The 23,207-nt window shown below is 32.1% G+C and overlaps 1 protein-coding gene across 1 annotated transcript; it reads left to right on the top strand.

Annotated features, from left to right (window-relative positions):
* Positions 1-4,071: 4,071 nt before the first annotated feature.
* LOC134235082 (uncharacterized) lies at positions 4,072-5,902 on the top strand. Its single transcript, XM_062717166.1, has 3 exons — positions 4,072-4,675; positions 5,102-5,389; positions 5,607-5,902. Exons 1-3 carry the CDS (start codon positions 4,072-4,074, stop codon positions 5,900-5,902), a joined length of 1,188 nt encoding a protein of 395 aa, XP_062573150.1.
* The last annotated feature ends 17,305 nt before the right edge of the window (positions 5,903-23,207 follow it).

The raw sequence follows: 23,207 nt of genomic DNA, 5'->3' as shown, positions 1-23,207 counted from the left end.
CATATTGAGGTTTCTATGCAAAATATCTATTTAAATTCCATAATTGCTCTATCTACCGCACAGAAAATGTTAAGACTTGTTTTCTAATATATTCTTGGTACCAACGAGATGCGATAGCCAGTACACATTATGACGCCATCGACCTCTACTACAAAAGTTTATAAGACATCAACATCACCAAATTCACTTCGGCGCAAGGGCATACCTTATTTTGTTTTACAGAAACAAGGTAGGAAAAGAGGCGGGATATTCCAAGGATTTGAGATATTGCTGCATAAATGTCGGCACTGTAATTGTTTAGTTTCTACTCGTGCAGTTTTAAGTTTAAACAGGGTAAAAATACACAGTCCAGTGCAAGTTTCTTAACTTTTTAACGATTGAGAAAGTGCATAGGACTTGTGCAGCAATTTTATTAATTTTAAGAATATTCTCCTTAATATTATACATTTATTGTTTAAAATTCAATATGATATGCCCTTGCGCCGACGTAGTTTTGTTGATGTGTATTATTACCTTGAATGGGAGAGAACAATGACGTCATAATATGACGTGATATGACGTCATAATGTGCACTTGCATTAATATACTGTGGGCACTAACTATGTATAAGAAAATCAAATTGAACTTTCTCTGTACATAAAATAAATTGTGAGTTTTTATTAGCTCATTTGCATAGAAACGGCCGTATTTAATCTGAACTCACTTGCAAAGATAAGTTATTAAGACTAAGTCATTGAAAAGCATCGTTTGCTTCTTTTTGAACACCGAGGACATTATGTATTGAACAGCCCTCGTATGTAAATAAATATAGTAAGACGTACAACTCAGTGATCAACAGACCATAAATGAATCTTAATGCCCAAATAAAGACAATTCTAACCGATAATTACCTACACAATTGACCAATGCATATTAAACATTGTCACAATGTCATTTCTGACATTTAACTTAGTTAGCTATAGTGAATCAAAGTTCCAAAGTTTAATTATAGTAAATTAGATTTCCAAGCTTCACTAAGGGAAATCAAAGTTCCTAAGGTTTACTATAGTACATAATTTAATTTTGCTTGTATTCTTGCCTCTCATTGGTTGATTTCCAAAAAGGAACGCATAACATTTTGTATAATCTGGTTTGGTATGGGGACACACCCCCTTGACAACCAGCTGAATCACCTGTATCCATCAATCCCCTCATTTCCAGTCCGTGGGATTCATGAAAAAATTCCAGAATTAATGAATGTACCTTTCACCTCAAACAGTAACTCGATCTTACCTCGTGTAAACAAGCATCATTGCTGCTAGATCTATGTATCAGTTATTACCTCCCCTCGCTTCATATCACTTCCGTTACTACGGTTGTATTATTGCGCGGTAAATTTGAACTCATAAAAATAACACAAGTTTACATCCCCAGTTGAATAATTATTTTAAAATTAAATTATAAGGAATGACTCTAATTCTTGGCCAAATTATCGAGTATAATATGGTTTGGGTCAGTTTACGCTTTTTTATAATCCGCTTCGCGGATTATAAAGCGTAAACTGACCCGAACCATATTATACTCGATAATTTGGCCAAGAATTAGAGTCATTCCTTAAATAAAAGTTCCATAGTCTTTACTATGGTAAAGTTACAAAAGTTTTTATTTTAGTACATCAAAGTTTCAAAATTTTACTATAGTGAATCAAAGTTTCAAAATTTAAACTATAGTAAATCAAAGTTCCACAGTTTTCATTATAGTAAATCAAAGTTCCAAAGTGGTAGTTTAGTTTGCTATAGTAAGCTATTGTTAACTTAAGTTTACAACTAGATTTTTTTAGGAACGTAACATAGAGATATGACAGACCGTTCGTGTAATATTGAATATTTCATGTCATTAATCACCTACATGTTAATTTATATTGTAATATGATATAATGATATATTAAGTAATAAGAACAGTGTTTCATAAGATGACTGGGAAATGAACTAGGTTGGTACATGTACATGATCATCTCTACTTATCTAAAATAAAGCAAGAATTGTGCCCAAAAACACGGCTAATGAATATTTTGTTGTACTTTCAGTTAAAACTGAAAGGCAGCTTTTATTAACTCTTCAGTGGCCATTCAGCAAACTGGTTACATGTATCAACAGTCAGAGGTTTATTTGTATTTAAAATGTTTACTAATGTTTTAAACTGGCTATATATCTAAGAAAAATATGCCTTAATAATCACTATATCTTTATAAAATATATAATACTAATCCAAAATGATTTTTAATTTTCTAATTTGATTCAGAAAACAAAATTTTTTCAAGTGATAAAAAATAATGATCAGAAAGTCGATTCATAACTTAATTAAATGTTGCATAAGTTTGCATTGTTTTTTTTCTTTCTATAAAATCTCTAAATTGGTGATAAATATTCAAATGAATAAGCAATCAGTCAATCTGAAAAAAAATAGAACTTTACAGTCAAGATGCTCTTAAATATAAACATGAAAACAAAATATTATCTTACTTTTACAGGTCAAATATAAATTTCGTTATTCTTATGTCAATCTAACACATTCTATAGTGCTTACATTTTTCATTTAAATATATTGAACGATGAGACAGAATGAATAAAATTTATACTTTTTCTGGAAAAACTTTTAATATGCTGTGGGCACTAAGTATGAAAAAGAAAATCAAACGGAACTTTCTCTGTATGTAAACAAGATGTGTTTGTGAAACACAGATGTCCCCATTTTGTAACATAGCGAATATCAAACTCTTCTTAAATGCAATTTTAATATATTTGTACCTCAACTAGGGTATTCTAATTGGGAAAAAAATTAAAATATGAAAGTAGACAAAGGTTAAACTTTAACCTTTGTCTACTTTCATATTTTAAAATTTTAAAATCTCTAAGATCAAAGTCAAAAGGTAAAAGGTAATTGAAATCCTATAAAAGGTCTTGCCACAAAGAATACATATGTATGGTATAGAAGCCCCAGCCCTGACCCTTCAAAAGTTATGGTCAAAATTAACCAATTTCAAAAGTTGTTCAAACACTAAGGTCAATTCCAAAAGGACAACGGTATTGGCACACGTATCAAATGAAAGATCTTCTCACAAGGATTACATGTGTGAAGGATGAAAGCTCTAAACCATTTAAATGTTATGGCCAAGGTTAAAGTTTATTCATAAAGAACGGAAATATAAAAAAAAATCATGATCAAAAAGTGAAATTTGTTGGTATCTGATGAAAGATCTTTTCTCAAAAAAGACATATATAAAGTATAAAAGTCCTGGTACTTATATGCATTGTTCAAAAAATATAATCAAAGTAAAAGTTTGGAATTTTTATTTAAAAATGGGTCAAACTCCAAGATCAAGGTCAAAAGGTCAAATGTGATGGTACCCAAAGAAAGTTTATGTAACAAGGAATACACACGTGAAAAATTAAAATCAAAGCTCCACTAAATTAAATGTTATGGGCAAGGTTAGAGTTTTTGAAGAAAAACAGACAGACGGACGGACACGACAAAATCTATAACCCCCCGAAATTTACAGTGGCATAAATATACAACCAATGCATTTTTTTTTACCTAGTTCGCTTACAAACGCCCATACCTAGCTTAAACTCACTTTTGTGAGAGAAAAATTCTCTAGAACGGGACGTAAAACAACATACAATCAATTAATTAATCAATCAGTTAAGTACTAGGTGCCAAATTCAACACGCCTTATTTGCAAAGTGTCGATTTTTGTTTTAAATATATACTTGTTACCTTGCTTTAATCTCTTTTATTCTAAACTTGAAAATGACTTATTGGTAAGCTTTTCATATAACCAATGATCTATAACAAACCACAATAAGCAATGGATGTCTAAGAAAAGCGCGAACTTTTAAAAATATTTTATTTATTGCTCGACCGCAATTACTCAATCGTTGCACTTTACAAATTGTTTGGTTAAGAAGAAGATGACTTTGATATTAAAATGCATAAATTAATTTTACTTGAAATATATTTTATTAAGATCACTTTAACAGTCTTTAATTTTTAAATTTTAGGTGAAGTCTAATTTCATCAGATAGACCAATAATGGCATTATCGCTTCTGACAACAGATGAAAAAAACTTCATTCACCTCAGTATAGCGACGCTAGAGGAAATACCGCGTATTTTTAGAATACTTTTAGAGAGTCAGATTCAGCCACATAATTTACCCGCAGCAGTGCAATCGTGTGCTACTTTAAAACTTCGAAAAGATCAAAGCGATGATGCGATACCAACACCTCCAAATATACCAAATTACGAACGTTTTGACGTTACTTTGCTTTACACTCTTCTTCGAAACCTCTGTCCCAAGGCATTCAAACCAAGTAAAGGATGGGGATCTGAACCAACAAACAATGAACTTCGTCTTGGGGATGATATTGAGAGGCTGAGAATTTTTCGTAACAACTCTTTCGCACATTTGAAAAAACCATGCATACCTGATTCCGATTTTAAGACGCAATGGACATCGCTTGAAAACATCTGTCAAAGAATGGAAAAAAACATGAAAAAATACTCTTGTAGAACTCCTTATCTGAATGGCCTCAACGATATTTTGAAAAGAGAATTGGGAGGAGATTGTTTATTATATTATCAGTTTTTACTGGAGATAAGAAATCAAATTACTGAACTATCTGAAGAATTTAAAGGTATAGGACAGATGTGTCTGCAATACGTAGGGAGTTCTAATATGTTTTAAATACAATTAAATCAATCTTTTTCAATGAAATACTTAAAAAAGTGCGATTATGTCTTAAAAAGTGAATGGCAATGCTTATATTTGGAATAAGAAAATTAAAGAAATTTGTATAAGAATTTTTTCACTCAAAAATTATTTTCAGAAACATAATTATATTATTTATGATTTAAATCAAATTAATTGCTTTCTCCATCTTTATTCTGAAAAAAAACCTTATAAATAAAGTTGTTTATTCAAATAGAAGACTAGTTTTATTTCTAACAATATGAACTGGATCTGTTATAAGTCTTCTTAACTGAGAAGATATTAAACTAAAAAAATCAATCTCGTTTATATATGAAATTGCTGTAATAATATTTAGTCCTTTTTAAAATAGCAGTCCTAGAAATATGTGGTCCTACAGAAGTATGGTACGGGACAGATGCAGAAATGGAAATTGCTTCTGAATGTGAATCAAACAATATCATTTATTGGAGGAAGAAAGTAGGTGCAATCGTGCATGAAATCAATAGGACAACTGAAAAGTATCAAGGCAGTTCAAATAAGAAGCTTATTATTCGAAAGGTCACACGTGAAGATGAGGGAGAATACCAAGCCACAATGCAAACAAAATCGTGTCACATATGTATCCAATCCGATCAAATCGATTTGAAAGTTTTAGGGAGTATGTATATCAACTCACTTATTGTTGAAAAAAATATCTAAAATACTTCCGACATGCTTCTACAATAGGCTGTTAAAGATAAAAATGAACTAAGTGCTAATTTATCAGTCTAGTCTTGATTTTGTTTGCTCGGAATTGCATTTATTTTATCAAATACGTTTAATTTAAATTGCTTTATTAAGACATTAAATTAATTGTGTTCAAATTATTTTCTCAGACATTCCATGTGTGATTTTGTCGGGAGCTGAAAGTGTTTGTTTTGGAAACCTATCAGAAATCTCTGCAGCAATTAAATCGGACCTCCCCATTCTTGAAATGAATTGGGGGAAACTTGTTGATGACCAGTTTGTGGATTTTGATGTGCACATTCCAAAATATAAAGGAAGTTTTTTGGAAGACCAGACATCGAAGCTTGTGATCAATGATGCCAATTTCGAAGACGAAAGTATTTATTGCCTTGCTGTTAGAAACGTTGTTGGGGAGGGTTGGAGTAACCCTTTTGTTTTCGAGTAACAGGTTGTAAGTACTTGAATCACAATAATGTATTAATCTGATATATCATTTTAAGTTTATATTCAAGGTTATCATTATGTTTTACTAACCATATGATTTTGCAATCTGATTTTTCAGCTAAGCCAGTGATCACCATTGGTCATATAACTGACCTGAAAGCAAGATCTGTAACGATAATAAGTAACATAACCACGACTGAAAATTCTCCACCCGTAGATTCAATCCATTGGTCAAAAAACGGAAGCGTCATTCCCGTACTTGAAATCCCCGATAAATACCAACACCTGCAGGATGAGAAAAGAATTCTTTGCATATTGAAGATAAATGAGCTTGATGCTGGGTCCTATAAATGCGTGGCGAAAAATCTGGTTGGGTCCTCTGAAAGTGAGAGCGTTCGATTAGGTATTTGTTTTTGTAACATAATTATGGAAGAGTTTCTAATCCATACATCAATTTTTAAACCAAAAAAGAACGTTTTGACTCATTTACACGCACATCTAAATGTACTCGTACAGTACCTACAAGATTTCATTTAGTTTACCTTTTAAGTGTAAATATATTAATTACCAATCTATGAAAAAAGTCATGCAAAGAGTTAAATATAAGTGATGAGCCAAATTCAATAGTTTTATGGATTTCTCTGCTCGATTTCCAAAAGCTCCATAAATTACTTTTAATTTCATTTCATGTTAATAAACATTGGTATCTAAAAATGCTTTTTCGGGATAAAAATTTCTACTTTTAATTAGGCCTTTCTGAGAAGTTCAAAGAACCTTGAAGCACATTGAGAGGCATATCTTTAATTTGTTGCATGAAAAGATTAAATTTTCAAGCTTCATTTGAAGACTTTTTTGATTAAATTATAAATCAAAGAGTTGTCCTTCCTGGCTGAGGGTCGGAGTCCCTTAAAATTAAATATAAATACTTCATGACTTATTCAATATCTCATCAAATATTCTTATTAACTGTTATTATAAAAATAAACATTTTTTAAGTATAAAACTAAGAAGACGTTAATATTTCTGTGATAGACTTTGAATATGTACATGTTTATTTTTGCACCTTCAGCATTTTTCTGGATTTAGACAATATTCGAGGTCAATTTAAATTAAAACCAAACTAATATAGCTGTTGCTTTTACATTTTATTAAACATAAACAGAGATATCTATCTCTTTTAGAGATCAACTTCAAAAACATGTATTTAAAAAAAAAATCCTGACTCCAAGCCAAAAGAAATTGATTTGAAAAATAAAACTCGGTTGGAAAAAAATTATTATACCCGCACTTTCTAAAGAAAGTTCGGGTATATTGTTGTTACTCATGTCCGTCCGTCCGTCCGTCTGTCACACTTTTCTTCCCTGAACTCCTCCTACATTTTACACAGTAGCTTAATGATCTTTTGGGAGATGGTTGGTGGAGTCATGTAGATGTGCAGTTGGGTTTCGGAATTTTGATTTTGCCCCGGGGGGTCAAATGGGGGTCGAAAAATGACGTTTTTTTATGCTAAAAGCCCCATCTTCCCTGAACTCCTTCTACATTCACTACTGGACGAAAAAAGTGCTGAGAATCCCAAATTTTACTGATAAAGTTTGATAATTACTGATAATGTGCTGTTGTTTCTGATAAATACTGATATTTACTGTTATTATTACTGTTGTTGCTGATATTTTTTGTTGTTTCTGATAAATACTGATAATTACTGTTGCCTTTTACTGTTGAGTCTGATAAATACTGATAAATACTGTTGAGGTACTGTCGTTGCTGAGAATTGCTGATAATTACTGTTGAGGTACTGTCGTTGCTGAGAATTGCTGATAATTACTGTTGAGGTACTGTCGATGCTGCGATTTACTGATAATTACTGTGGTCATTGTTTTTAACCTGGGAATGGATTAAAATAAAACAACGGGCTATAAAAACCTTCAATTATTACAGTACTTTCTTTTACTTGAATTATCATGGCAAAATTTTCATATTTTTTTTAAATGTTCTTCTTATGGCAAAATTACATGACTGTATGTATGTATGCTGATCTCAATTTCTACATTACGTTAACTTTGTGAAAATTTTGACAATAATCAAATGAATTATTAATAGAATGAATATATAGAAATAGAATTAATAAAAAAAAATTAACGGCAGAAAAAAATGGAATTTTACTTTTGCATAAGATCTTATTGAAAAATAAACTGTAAATAAAAGAAAATTATGCTATCTTAAAAAAGATCCATCGCCGCCTTTCCCGACTCGAAGAAAAGTATGTAGGGAGATCGGTTATCTTTTTTTTTCAATAATAAGAAAAAAGATCGTAATGGATGGGAAAAAAATCGGGATAAAAAAAGTTTCCTGCAGGTTAGAAAAGTTGGATTTGTTCCGTTTTCACTAGGTCAACTGGTCGAATTTGGACAACATTTTGTTTTTGAAGGCCTTTTTTTCTCGAAAACAATTATATTTATCTTGTTAAATGTTCAGTTTTCTGGTCTCTTTTTGTCGAAATATTTGAAAAATTTGCTCGGAAATAGAAATTTTATCCCTTTTAAAAAGTAACATTTTAATTAATAATTTATTTATTTATTCATTTATTTTAATGTTATGTAGACGTTTGTAGATCGTCCAAGAATTAAACTACTCCACATGTACATATGTACAAGTACACACTGTATGCATGTGCAACCGGCAAATGGGGCGAGCTGATTAAAAATTAGAGGTTAAGAATCCCCAGTACAAAGGTACATGTATTTAGTTTGTCTTAAAAGTTAAATATAAAATCATTTTTTATTTAATCAGTTTTGAAATCTCATTGATTTTTTTTATTTGATTTTATGGAATGGGAAATAAGAAATGAAATGAGACTTAATGTAATATCTTACTATTAGTACATTTTTGTTTATAATCAAATTAATCGATTTTAATTTTGCATGGTAAAAAGTTGAAAGGAAAACACCTTTAAATTGATTTCAATTGATCAAAAATCGGTGATCGACCTGTGATTTGGCTGTATTGTGTACATGTCTTCAGCCCCGGGGTAGAACGGGGTACAACTTGTATATTCCATGCAAATTGTAGTGGTCAGCGTAACAATGGGCACTAATTACCTATTGTTCTTCGTCTGCGGCTACCGGTGTTATCAATAAACAAACTACCTACACTGTACATGTACTCGCTACTTCGGAACAATCTTAAAGTTTATAGTCGCACGAAAAAAAAAATCCGTAACATTGAATTTGATGACAAATAAAATTGATAGAAAAATATTTAGAATAGAACACTTTGGTACTATAATGAAAAAAAAGAAGATATATACATGTACATCATGTACGTTGTACAGACTAATTTCAGACTTACGCATATTTCTTCAATCAATCCATCCTTTACATTTGAATCTTTTTACCATTTTACTTTAGTATACATAGACCACAAAAACATATAAAATGTATGTGATTTTATACATAACAGTAGGACTGGTCTAAAAGGCATGCGTGAATAAGAAACTAAATTAAAAACTAGAGGTACTGTGAGCAATGAGCTCACTAAATGATACCCCCCGCCTCCCATATGGTTATAACCGATGACAAAGTCCATGTTTTGTCAAGGCCGGCAAACCCAAAATATGTGTCAGATCAAAAAGTAAAATAGGAGGTGCACAATGGCAATATGTAATAAAGATTCTGTGAAAGTTTCATTAAATTTCACTCAGTGGTACATGTATAAGAGGAGTTGCGGATAAGAGATGGGTACCCTAAAGCGTAACAGACGGACGGACGGACGTACAGACGGACGGACGGACAGACAGACGGACGGACGGAATTAACGATTACTATATACCCTCCCGCTTTTCAAGCGGGGGGTATAAAAATTCGTAGGTTGCTATAAATGCGAAGTAAGGGAATTTAGGCCGGGGAGTATATTTTGTTTATCAGATAAAAGAATATTCCAGGGGAGGTGGTCACATGTATTTTCAATTCTGAATCTCTGCTAACGATTGTTTGGGACCGGTAAATACGTAGACGAGAAATTGACTTCACTTTTTAATAAAAAAAAGTGTGCAAAATATACAATCATATAGATATAAAGAGAAAGATTGTTTAGTGAAGGACTTTTTTGAATTAATATTAGCATTAATTGTTCCCAATTCAGATGCAGGGAAACTCCACTTCGCTTAATCCGAAAAAAAAACCTTAAATGTATGGATTTTGAATGTCAGAAACATGCATGACGTTGTGTATCGCACTCATGAATAAATGTTATAATTACTTCAGTTCTGAAATGTGTATGGTTCATTGCAATTGATTCTCTAAAAAAAATTTATTCATGCATATAAAAAAATCGATAAGTATATTATCATAACTTGCATGACTTTTAAAACACACAACTAAAGAACAGACCTTGCCCTAGTATCGGCTATCACTTAATTGTAAACAGCTAGTATTTCACCCCCTCCTTTTTGTGCTACAATCAAGTAAAATCATATAAATAAGCACCAAGTCTGTACTGTTCGTTTATACAAAGGTCTCGGAGAAAAATGGAATTAAAAAATAATTATAATCACTGCACAAAATTCTAATTTTACAAAAATGCAAGCCGTAACGATATCCCTATGTCAGAATGTACTAATAATTGACCCGATTCTAAAACGAAAGTAGAACTTTTACACGTGGTTGACATGTATGTTCAATAACTACAAGCACAAAGTTTGCATTAATGGAAAAAGTTTATTCAAGTTATGATTTATTTTATTTAGTTTTTTAATTGACTGACCGCATATAACATGTGTAAGGAGTGGCGCATAATATTAGAAGCCATATGCACATAGACTTAACACTGTTTGGGACCGGTAAATACGTAGACGAGAAATTGACTTCACTTTTTAATAAAAAAAAGTGTGCAAAATATACAATCATATAGATATAAAGAGAAAGATTGTTTAGTGAAGGACTTTTTTGAATTAATATTAGCATTAATTGTTCCCAATTCAGATGCAGGGAAACTCCACTTCGCTTAATCCGAAAAAAAAACCTTAAATGTATGGATTTTGAATGTCAGAAACATGCATGACGTTGTGTATCGCACTCATGAATAAATGTTATAATTACTTCAGTTCTGAAATGTGTATGGTTCATTGCAATTGATTCTCTAAAAAAAATTTATTCATGCATATAAAAAAATCGATAAGTATATTATCATAACTTGCATGACTTTTAAAACACACAACTAAAGAACAGACCTTGCCCTAGTATCGGCTATCACTTAATTGTAAACAGCTAGTATTTCACCCCCTCCTTTTTGTGCTACAATCAAGTAAAATCATATAAATAAGCACCAAGTCTGTACTGTTCGTTTATACAAAGGTCTCGGAGAAAAATGGAATTAAAAAATAATTATAATCACTGCACAAAATTCTAATTTTACAAAAATGCAAGCCGTAACGATATCCCTATGTCAGAATGTACTAATAATTGACCCGATTCTAAAACGAAAGTAGAACTTTTACACGTGGTTGACATGTATGTTCAATAACTACAAGCACAAAGTTTGCATTAATGGAAAAAGTTTATTCAAGTTATGATTTATTTTATTTAGTTTTTTAATTGACTGACCGCATATAACATGTGTAAGGAGTGGCGCATAATATTAGAAGCCATATGCACATAGACTTAAAACTGTATACAATAAAAAAAGAATTAGCCTACAGAAAGACGTATATTTCATTGACTGAAAATCACTCTGCATAAGATTTATGTCATGTAGTGCACAATCCTTAAGCCTTAACAAATAATTTAAAAGAGATTGAGAGAGAGAGAAAGCTAGAAAGCGACACGATATAAAATTCGCAGGGAGGACATCGGAGAACTAGAGCGCGCTGTCTACATAATCTATATATATAAAAAAAATAATTAAAGATGCTTCAATTTAATTATTTAACCCTGTTACATTCTTCTATAAAATAACAAAGTGTTTGCTTCAAGACTAGATTTTATGAAAAATATTTAATACTGTCTTGTTAAAATGAGAGCTTAATTTAAAAGTAATTGGAAAAGGGGGGGGGGGGTGTTTTCAACTTAATGTGCTCATGCATTTTCAGTTCTCCACACGGTAAAATAAATTGATATTTAAAACCATTGACTGTATTAAAGTATTAAAGAAATCCACAAAAAAGCTTTTGATGACAGTACACATACATGTGAGAAAAAATATGAGATGAGATTTTTTTAACAAAAATTAAACTTTTTAAAAAAGTACTTGGGAAGAAAAACCACTGCAAATACAACAGAATAATTTTCCTCAGATAATGTCATCTACGTGTAAGGAGAAATTTAGAGAAAAAACATAAACATTATGAAAGCTTATGTTAACATTATAGTCAAAAATTATTATAATGAAATTAATATATGAAAACTGAAAACAAATTAATAAAATGTGACTTTTTTATTTAGAATATTTTATTTTGTAATTGACTGTAATGAATTTGTTAAAATATTTTTTTTAGAAAAAACAAATTTAATAATCATTTCTCAGGCTATTTTAATCCATTCCCAGGTTAAAAACAATGACCACAGTAATTATCAGTAAATCTCAGCATCAACAGTACCTCAACAGTAATTATCAGTAATTCTCAGCAGCGACAGTACCTCAACAGTATTTATCAGTATTTATCAGACTCCACAGTAAAAGACGACAGTAATTATCAGTATTTATCAGCAACAACTAAAATTATCAGCAACAACAGTAATAATAACAGTAAATATCAGTAATTATCAGCAAGAACAGCACCGTATCAGTAATTATCAGACATTATCAGTAAAATTTGGGATTCTCAGCACTTTTTTCGTCCAGTAGTGATTTTACTCAGCAGCCTAATCATCTTTTTGGAAATGGTTGGTGTGTCATGCAGATGTGCAGTAGGGTTTCGGAATTTTGATTTTGCCCCGGGGGGTCAAATGGGGGTTGAAAAATGACGTTTTTTATGCAAAAAGCCCCTTCTTCCCTGAACTCCTTCTACATTTGACTCAGCAGCCTAATCATCTTTTGGGAAATGGTTGGTGGTGTCATGTAGATGTGCAGTAAGGTTTCGGAATTTTGATTTTGCCCCGGGGGGTCAAATGGGGGTCGACAAATGACGTTTTTTATGCAAAAAGCCCCTTCTTCACTGAACTCCATCTACATTTGACTCAGCAGCCTAATCATCTTTTGGGAAATGGTTGGTGGTGTCATGTAGATGTGCAGTAAGGTTTTGGAATTTTGATTTTGCCCCGGGGGGTCAAATGGGGGTCGAAAAATGACGTTTTTTATGCAAAAAGCCCCTTCTTCCCTGAACTCCTTCAACATTTGACTCAGCAGCCTAATTATCTTTTGGGAAATGGTTGGTGGTGTCATGTAGATGTGCAGTAGGGTTTCGGAATTTTGATTTTGCCCCGGGGGGTCAAATGGGGGTCGACAAATGACGTTTTTTATGCAAAAAGCCCCTTCTTCACTGAACTCCTTCTACATTTTACTCAGCAGCCTAATCATCTTTTGGGAAATGGTTGGTGGTGTCATGTAGATGTGCAGTAAGGTTTTGGAATTTTGATTTTGCTATGATCAATTTAAAATGTTATTTTTTTGAAAGTAGGTAAAACTTTAAGGTCAAAGTCTCACTTGAGTTAAAAAATCATAGTACATTTACAAAGTTTTGTGGTAATGTACATCGTAACATGTGAAATATGAAAGCCCTATCTCCTATTATTCAAAAGTTATGACCAAGGTTAAATTTATTAAAGATGCACATGCTGTCAAAGATGGACAGACTCAGACAGACAAATGAGATTTAATGTTCCCTCCCTTTTCCAAAAACGGGGGACAATAATGCCCTTGCTGTTCTTGAGAGGAAGATTTATGATGGAAAAATCGATCCCCTTCATATTTCTTAACGTTAAATCAATATTGTGTTTTATGTCATTTGTTGATGCATTAACAGCTCTCAGCAGTATGTATTAGCATATGAAGTTTGATAAATAATGTATCTTGAATTGTTTATTCAAAACTGATCTAAACATTAATTCTAGAAAAATTAGGTCAAGGTCATAGGAAATATCAAGGTCAAAAAGAGTGAAGCATTGTAAAGCTTACATTAGTAATCTATACTGTATCATCATGTGAAGTTTCATTACACAACTTGAATGGTTTCTTTAAAATAAAGCTATAAACACTAACTTAAAGAAAAGTTAAGTGAAGGTCAAAGGAAAAGTCAAGGTAAAAAAATATTGCTGCAGTTGGATAGTTTACATCAGTATATGCATCAACATATGAACTTTGATAAGAATATCTAGAAAGTTTCTTTGAGCTCATGGAAAGACAGATGGAAGGGTAGAGGATTGACATGACAAACACTATACATGTATTCCTAATCATGGCGTGGCATAAAAAACTTGAATCTACATTAAATGAGGATGTTTCCATATCAAGATTATACAAGCAAATTCAAAGAATTGTGGTCCTCTGCTTTCTGTATTTTAGTGAATGGGATGCCATAATTTATGGCAGATTGTGTGTCAAATATGCACCCCTATCATATGTCAATTTATGAAAATTAGGTCAAAGTGGAAAAATCATAGCATGCTCGGAAATATTTTGTTGCAGGAAATGTACATGTCAAATATGAAAGTCCCATCTCTTTTCAATCAAAAGTTATATATTATATAATATAATATTTTTGAAAAGTAGGTTAAACTTCTAGGTCAAGGTCACAGAGTCAAACGTCACGATATATTTAGAAAAGTCTTTTCACATGTAATATACATGTATAATTTAATTGAATGCCCTATCTTTTCTCTTTTAATATGATCAATTTAAAATGTTATTTTTTTGAAAGTAGGTAAAACTTTAAGGTCAAAGTCTCACTTGAGTTAAAAAATCATAGTACATTTACAAAGTTTTGTGGTAATGTACATCGTAACATGTGAAATATGAAAGCCCTATCTCCTATTATTCAAAAGTTATGACCAAGGTTAAATTTATTAAAGATGCACATGCTGTCAAAGATGGACAGACTCAGACAGACAAATGAGATTTAATGTTCCCTCCCTTTTCCAAAAACGGGGGACATTAATGCCCTTGCTGTTCTGGAGAGGAAGATTTATGATGGAAAAATCGATCCCCTTCATATTTCTTAACGCAAATCAATATTGTGTTTTATGTCATTTGTTTGTTTGTTGTTAAATATTCCTCCGTATAATCCCTATTTACCGCCCCTGCCCCTATAAGCGCCCCCTTACATGTAGGTATTCATGTATGCAAATTACTACTTGTTTTTACATTTTTACAAGTTTATATATACAAATAGTTTAATGTGGTCCATCTCTTTGAATGATTTTCATTCCTAATCATGTAATTCTAGGAGGATAGGTTGATGAATAAAATGTCAAGCAATCTTACAATTGATGCACTTTTATTTAATTTAATGCAGTCATATTGTGAACATTTCCACTTCATTAGGAGAGTGGGGATGACTCCAGGGGTTCACAACCTCTATACCATTAAATTAACATAACATAACACAAAAAAAAATTATGTATAGTCAAATGGAAAAAGTTTCCTACTAGCCTATTTAGGAGTCACATGATCATTTGTCATTACAGGGACAGGGAGTGGATTTGGAGATCCCCCCTGGAATTTGCAGGACTGTAATATATACTGAAGCAAATAAAAATGACCTTGGATGCCCTCCAGCCTAGAAAACCGAGACCAGCATAACTTCTCTTTTTTTTTTGCTTCTCAGGAAATTCTTTTCTGGAAATCCTCCTCCCTCCCAGAAAAAAATTCTGTATCTTGTTACTGAATGTAACGTCCATAACGGGCGATAACTCTTCAGAATGTGAAATTTGTCTTATTGCAGCATCGGATGTCCTTTGATTCTTTAAACTTTAACCTAACCGTTTGCATTTCAGACTATTTTACCCAAATCTATACCAACTCTTGTACTTACCGACATAGGTCCCGTAAACTTCATGAATCATAATCCAATTAAAACACAAAATAATTCCTACTGACATATATATATGCAATGATGTGTACACCACACTAGTACTGCACGTGCAGTCCAATCTAAAAATGATAGTGGTAAAACTAGTACTTAAGTTGGGTACGTGACGCAAGCCCAATGTGATGCAGGTGTTCAGATACATTTATAGTACAAGAACAAATTTAAAATTATCATTTACAAAAGATGTTTTATCTTAACTTTGCCATCTAGGCCTATTTCCAAAAACAGGCAAAAAGGGTGTGTTTGTGTGTGTGTGTTGATCGGAGAGGGGTGGGGGATTGACTAAATTGATTGGGTATATGGCAGCTTTCAAGGTGTTTCTGCCTAATCAAACATAAAAAAGTTTGAACATTTTGAAAAAATCATCAAAAGCGCTTTGCACTAATTTGAATAATATTATTTGTTGTTAATCTATATGAGAAAATAGACTCAAAAAGTATTAATTATAGGCCAAAAAATTATATCCCCCCTTTATCAAACCTAATTTACATCATTAATTAAATTCTGTTGTTAAATTTCAGACTGGTAGCGAATTAAGAAAATGAAATACCTATAAGATCGAGGCTCATGGGTCACATGGTCACCGTAGCATATTATGCTCCAGGGGAGGATCCAGCAATTTTTGAAAGGGGGGTCCAGGGTTGTGTCTCTCTATCCCCCCCACTCCCCTTTTACACACTTTCAGGCAAACATTCACACACACATGCATGGAAAAATATAAGATTGTGGAAAATAATACCTTTATTCTACGTCTTTTTTTCCTTTGAAAAGCTACCCCCGTCTGTATTAAGCCTTATAATTGAATGGATTTGCAGCATTTCCGAAGAGTAGAGTGAATTTTCTTCAAGAATTTAAAAATCCTTTTTGGGCTGGGTATAAAACAATGAATTAAATTTTAGTTCCTTCATAAGATTTAGTTTAAAAAAATGGCACCTTCTTGTATATAGCCAACACAGCCAAATTTAGATCGCGGGAATCTAATATCAAATTTAACCTCGCATGTTACATATCATATATAAAATATACAAAAATAAGTAGAATATTTTCTATCATTCACTCATAAAAAGTAATAGTGAAGGTGAATGGAAAAACTAAATGTGTGAGAATCTATCTATTCAATACATATTTCAGTAAGACATACAAATACTTATTCTCGGGAAACGTTTTATCCCCCTTCTTTCTATCTCTTTCTCCACTTGGCAAAAAATAAAAGGGGCGGGGGGGGGGGGGGGTCCAACCCCTGGAACCCCCCTCTGGATCCGCCAATGTGTTCAATTTGATGAATACATGTATTATGTAAATTATTGAATTATATTGACTTTTTCCTTCGTAAAGCCCAATTTGAAGGAGTGTGCATTTAGAGGCAAACACCTTAGTGCGGGTATTACTGTCTCATGACAGCATCTAGTAAATTGTAATGTTCTAGTTACAGATACAAAGACATATCTTGTAATTTTCTGTAATTTTCTTAAAAATAAAACTGATGAAACTGATGTAAAAACTGATAACTCATGAATTTTTAATTATTGAAATTCCATTCATAAAAAATAATCCTACTCATGTCTAAAAATTAAAGTGGGCAATGGCTGCGGACACTATTTTCATAAGGAAAATTCCCCTTGAAATGGGTCATTTTGAAGATTTTTTTCTGTTTGAAATGGAAAAATATATCAAATTAATGACGTCATATTTCCAAACTGGTATTCTTTCATGCCATATCCTTTCCTGATCTTTCACAGTCATAAACTAGACTAATATTTAAGCCAGTTTCAGAACATTTTGTGAACTTTAATTTTTAGGTCACAATAAAGTTAAAACCATACCTTCTTTTTTTCAACCGTCTATGGAAAGGCCTTTTGAAATGCTTCCTATTATTATTAGGTCTTTATGACTTTCTGTGGAAAGACCTATTCGATTTCTTATGTTTTCTATTGTTTTTTATTAGATCTTCCAACCTTTATGTGGAAAGACATTCCGATATTTTTGTTTTTCCTATTATAAGTTCTTTCCATTTTTCTGCGGAACGACTATTTGAAATTGTTCTGTTTATTATTTTTTTTTCTGAAAAGTGTGTTTTCTTTTTTAAAATAATTTTGAATTTATTCATCATTATGAAACCCATTTACAATTTCTAACTGTCCCGGGCCAGGATAGTTTGTATAACAGAAATAACAGAGTAACATATATTAATTAAAACATTTCTACAAATGTCACCATCTTATTTAAAACAAGTGAGTTTTTGTAAACTTCAGTAAAATGTCCATATTGTTTTAAATATTTTTTTTTTAATAAGAAAGTAACATATCATTCGTTTAAGTTTTGTTCTGAAAAATACAAAACATTTTAAATTTATACATGTATATACATATATATAAGAAAGATATAAAGGTATTTAAAAATTGTAATTTGGAATACCGTTCAGAATAAAACCCTAAGATAACATGTTTCCACTGTATATCAAAACTTAAAACAGAACTCAGATTTATCCTTAGCATTTGAACATGTTAACAATCACAAAGCATCCTTGGGTAAAGGGGACTCAAATTTGTTCAAATGAAGGGCCAAGCCCTCATTCAAGGGGAGATAATTGGGAATTAATGAAAATTTGGTGGTATACTTTAAAAATCTTCTCAAGAACCACTGTGCCAGGAAAGCTGAAACTTATGTGGAAGCATCCTGGGGTAGTGTAGATTCAAGTTTGTTCAAATCATGACCCCCCGGGGTAGGGCGGGGCCAAAATGGCCGACCAGAGTTTTACATAGAAATATATAGGAAAATTCTTGAAAAATATTCTTGTCAAGAATGACAAAGCCATAATTCATCATATTTATATGGAAGCATCCACAGGTAGTGTAGATTCAAGTTTGTTCAAATCATGACCCCCGGGGGTAAGGCGGGGCCAAAATGTCCGACCAAAATTTTACATAGAAATATATAGGAAAATTCTTTAAAAATCTTCTTCTCAAGAATGACAAAGCCATATTTCATCATATTTATATGGAAGCATCCTCAGGTAGTGTAGATTCAAATTTGTTCAAATCATGACCCCCGGGGGTAGGGCGGGGCCAAAATGGCCAACCAAAATTTTACATAGAAATATATAGGAAAATTCTTTAAAAGTCTTCTTGTCAAGAATGACACAGCCACAATTCATCATATTTATATGGAAGCATCCCCAGGTAGTGTAGATTCAAGCTTCCTCAAATCATGACCCTCGGGGGTAAGCCGGGGTCAAAATGGCCGACCAAAAATTTACATAGAAATAAATAGGAAAATTCTTTAAAAATCTTCTTCTCAAGAATGACAAAACCATATTTCATCATATTTATATGGAAGCATCCTCAGGTAGTGTATATTCAAATTTGTTCAAATCATGACCCCCAGGGGTAGGGCAGGGCCAAAATGGCCGACCAAAGTTTTACATAGAAATATATAGGAAAATTCTTCAAAAATCATCTTCTCAAGAATAGCAAATCCATGATTGGTCATGGGATTAATCTATTTTTCCTAGCCACAGTGCTCAGGTGAGCGATGTGGCCCATGGGCCTCTTGTTTATTTCTTATTTTTCATCTCTGGAGTCATCTCTAGTACGTTTCCTTTCTATTGAAATAGAGAGTAGAGGTAAAAATGAAAAAAAAATGTTTGAAACTTAAAGAAATTGGACATACCTTAAATTCGTAAGGAACAATAAGTCTACTTTACATTTCTTACATGATAGTAAGGGAATTATGAAATTTTATCCTGCCAAGAAAAATCATATTAATAGGATAATTCTTGGCTGAATAAATCTTCATGTTTCCCGAACATTCATGCAATGATTTGTTTATTATACCGAAAAAACAAGAACTTTATATCCTTTAAAATGCAGCACCGCTCTGAAATTCACTTCCTGTTTTAATACTGAGTAACTGAAAACCTTTGACAAATCACCAATCCGCCAATTTTATGACGTAAACCAGGCTATTGTAACGTTTACTTTTCTCGGGAGTTTTCTTTCAACGAACGATAACTACATTGCGGGGCATGCATTAGGTATTTGAAGAGGTGGAATATTGTGAAAAGCAGGCCGACGACCGTGAAATATGAAGTTTTATGACCCGATCACTTGATAATCGATACCAATCAGATAAAGCGTTGTGCAGAATAATTATAACGAAATATACTAATGGTTATTTTTCTTTTTCATTATTTTTCCGCCGAACCATTTTTAGATTCAAGATTTGTCGAAAAGATTTTTAATCCATAATGCTGTTCTCCTAAAAACACTTTTGCAGTTGATCTTTGCAATAAAAGCTTGTTTTCTTCTCTCCTACGAAACTGAAAGAGTACGAAATCTTCACCAACGTCTTCATCTTATTTAAGAGACCCTAAATATATTCATTGCGACAGTATTTGTCAATCCTTTAATAAGCTACAGACCCTGAAGGTTTATGACGGTTTTGAATAATGACACATTTTCTAAACAATATGTCGTAGAATAAAGCGTCAAAATACATTAGCTTTTCCGTTCTTTAACATTGAAATAAAAAGCAGGGTAAAAGGTCAAGGTTATTAAAAATCGTAAAAATTTAGCTATTTTTGTAGCTCTTTTGCATTTAACATTTACTTTTTTCTTTGCCTCTTTGATATTTTAATTTTTTCTACAATTTTCAAGAAAAGATTTCTTTTTTGTGGAATTTAATTTTAAAGAGTTAAAAATGAAAATTATTGATATTAAATTCTGTGAACAATCAGTATACTAGTAATACGTATTATAGGTCTACCAGAAATTTCTATAGAAGAGGAGACAGAAGGCGAATTAACAAACAACTTCACAGTAAAAATAGTGTCTATTCCCTCTGTTTTTTCTGTCACCTGGGCAAACTTGTTACAACAGACCCTGGATCTGATTACATTCCGATTGATTTAACTGATCCAATATATAGCGGGACTTCTTGTTCAACACCATTTCCAAAGCTGGTTGTTAGAAAAAGTGAATCACCAAAACAACAGATGTTTAAGGTTATTGCGGAAAATTTTATTGGGCAGTCAGAAGCCATTGTAGGCGGTAAGTCTGTCTCTTTCTTTTTAATATATATTTTTGTACATAGGCCTATACTAATTGTGCTTATGATACGTTTATAATATGTTACCTTTTCACAGGTCAGAAATCTATTCCAACACAACAAGAATTGGCTCTGAAGAAACAAGGTAAATTAAATCTGAACTTGACTCGTCAATTAGCATATGCAATATTCGATTATACGATCTATAATTCCAAAAACTAGGGTATGTCCTTCACATTCTTTACACTTTACTGCTTCATTTTCAAGGGTATTGTGTTGGAGTTCCACTTGTTCATACTTGTTATCAAGCATTATCTGTGTTAATTTATTGTAGTAAGTTACGTGTATATGTTTCTGTTTGTATATTGCACTGACCATTCCAATTTTTGTAAGTTTGTTTGGTATTTTTTTCTCCCGTCCCTAAAGAAGTATGCCTATGTATCATACATCTGTCTACCAACACAGGTGACAACTGATTACAGTGAAAAGCGATAACATTGTATGAGAAGGGCTTTTTTTTATTATTTATTTATTTTTTCGTCTTATTACAAAAATATATCAACAACAAGTATTTTTTTTTCATTTACTCACACTTTCTCACTCACATCATTCTTTTTGGTAAGTGGTGTTTATATTTGTTAATTGTAGACAGAAAAAAAAAGAGATATATTTATATACATACATATCAATATGAGAAGGGCTTATATAGCATTCTCAGATTTAGCGAGTGAATAAAGGAATATGGAAGAAATTCTTTTTACGAATCGTCTTAAGCTTTAACGCTTATGATCTAACAATAATTCACGTCAATTTACACATTTTTCTCCCCCCTTTTCATTCATTTTTCCCAAACCCCATAATTTTTTTTTTTAATATCTCCGTTCTGTAAGACAAGTCTCAGCTAACGATGTCATAAATATGCTTAAAAATGCATCATCGTGAAAATTCTGGCATTTCGTCTAGTTTACATTTAATTTGCGTTATTTTGTAATCTCCCCACAGATGGCCTTTCATATATGGGGGTTCAAAAAAAACATCCTTGTACACACAAGTAGGGTGGTACTTCCATCCTGGTTAACTTCAGTTTTATAAACAAAACGAGAGTTTCGCAAAGGTAACAAAATTTATTTACAGATTTCCGCAATACTGAGCAATAACAGCATCAGGTATAATACATCAAATAATAAAAAGGTCCCCAGTCTGTTGGGACATAATTTACAGTTGTCACAGCTAGGGTTATGCTAAGTACTACTTTGCTGCTGATGCATATTATCTGAAATGAAATGGCGAGGCACTTATATTTATAACCTTCGGAAATAGTCATGTGATACAAATTAACCAATAAAATGCTGTACGACGACGTTCCAAAAAATAGGCACTGTCGGTCCCGTCAAACGAGTTGTCAACATGGAAACAAGGCTGCCATACAATGAGGATAATAACTACAAAACGGAATTAAAATGTAAAAGACAAAATAACCAATAAATATGAATCAGATGAAGTTATGTCTATAATAAGTAGGTAAACAATTTATCCTTGAAACTTGTAAATTTCACATAAATAAACTCGCTGAGTATGCAGACGATATCGCGGATGGATAAAAATATAGTGCAAGCTGTAGACACATGTAATCAGGAATAATAATGGCTAAAATGAATAGAAGAACACACACTAATAAACACATACCAAGTAATTATGCCTGTGACATAGCATGAAGAACAAGTTTGGTAAAATCCAAAACTATGGCTAATACATATAAGATGTAAACAACTTCCATGACTCCAACAATTGTGTACAATTATAGCAATGTCGGGCTCTTATTTGACTAAAGTATAATCAATTAAAATACAGTAACGGGTTTGTACATGAATTCATAAAATAAAGGACTTCCTGTATAAATGCAAACAACAAGTATGTCAATGTGCTATAAATAGACGATACCACGTTGCATTAATATTCAAAGGATTTAAATGTAGAATTGTTGTGAATGCATAATAAAATCCACCCAGATAATATTCCCAATAAATGTTGACACATATAGATCATATAAAATGTTAAACTAAGTAATTACAGTCTACCCCAGGCCATCACAATATTTATATGCTGGTGAGTTAAGACTAGGTGTAGAAATTTTTATGCAGATAAACTGAATAAAATACCTAAGGGTTATCATCTACTAATTAATGTAAACATAATGGCGCCATACTATAACGCCATTGTCAATATCCAGGATATCGTA

The sequence above is a fragment of the Saccostrea cucullata genome, unplaced genomic scaffold (assembly GCF_032062105.1).
Source record: "Saccostrea cucullata isolate Sc308-1 unplaced genomic scaffold, CSIRO_AGI_Scuc_v1 ctg3662, whole genome shotgun sequence".
Taxonomy (NCBI): Eukaryota; Metazoa; Mollusca; class Bivalvia; order Ostreida; family Ostreidae; genus Saccostrea; species Saccostrea cuccullata.
This window is presented reverse-complemented; position numbering and strand designations above follow the sequence as displayed.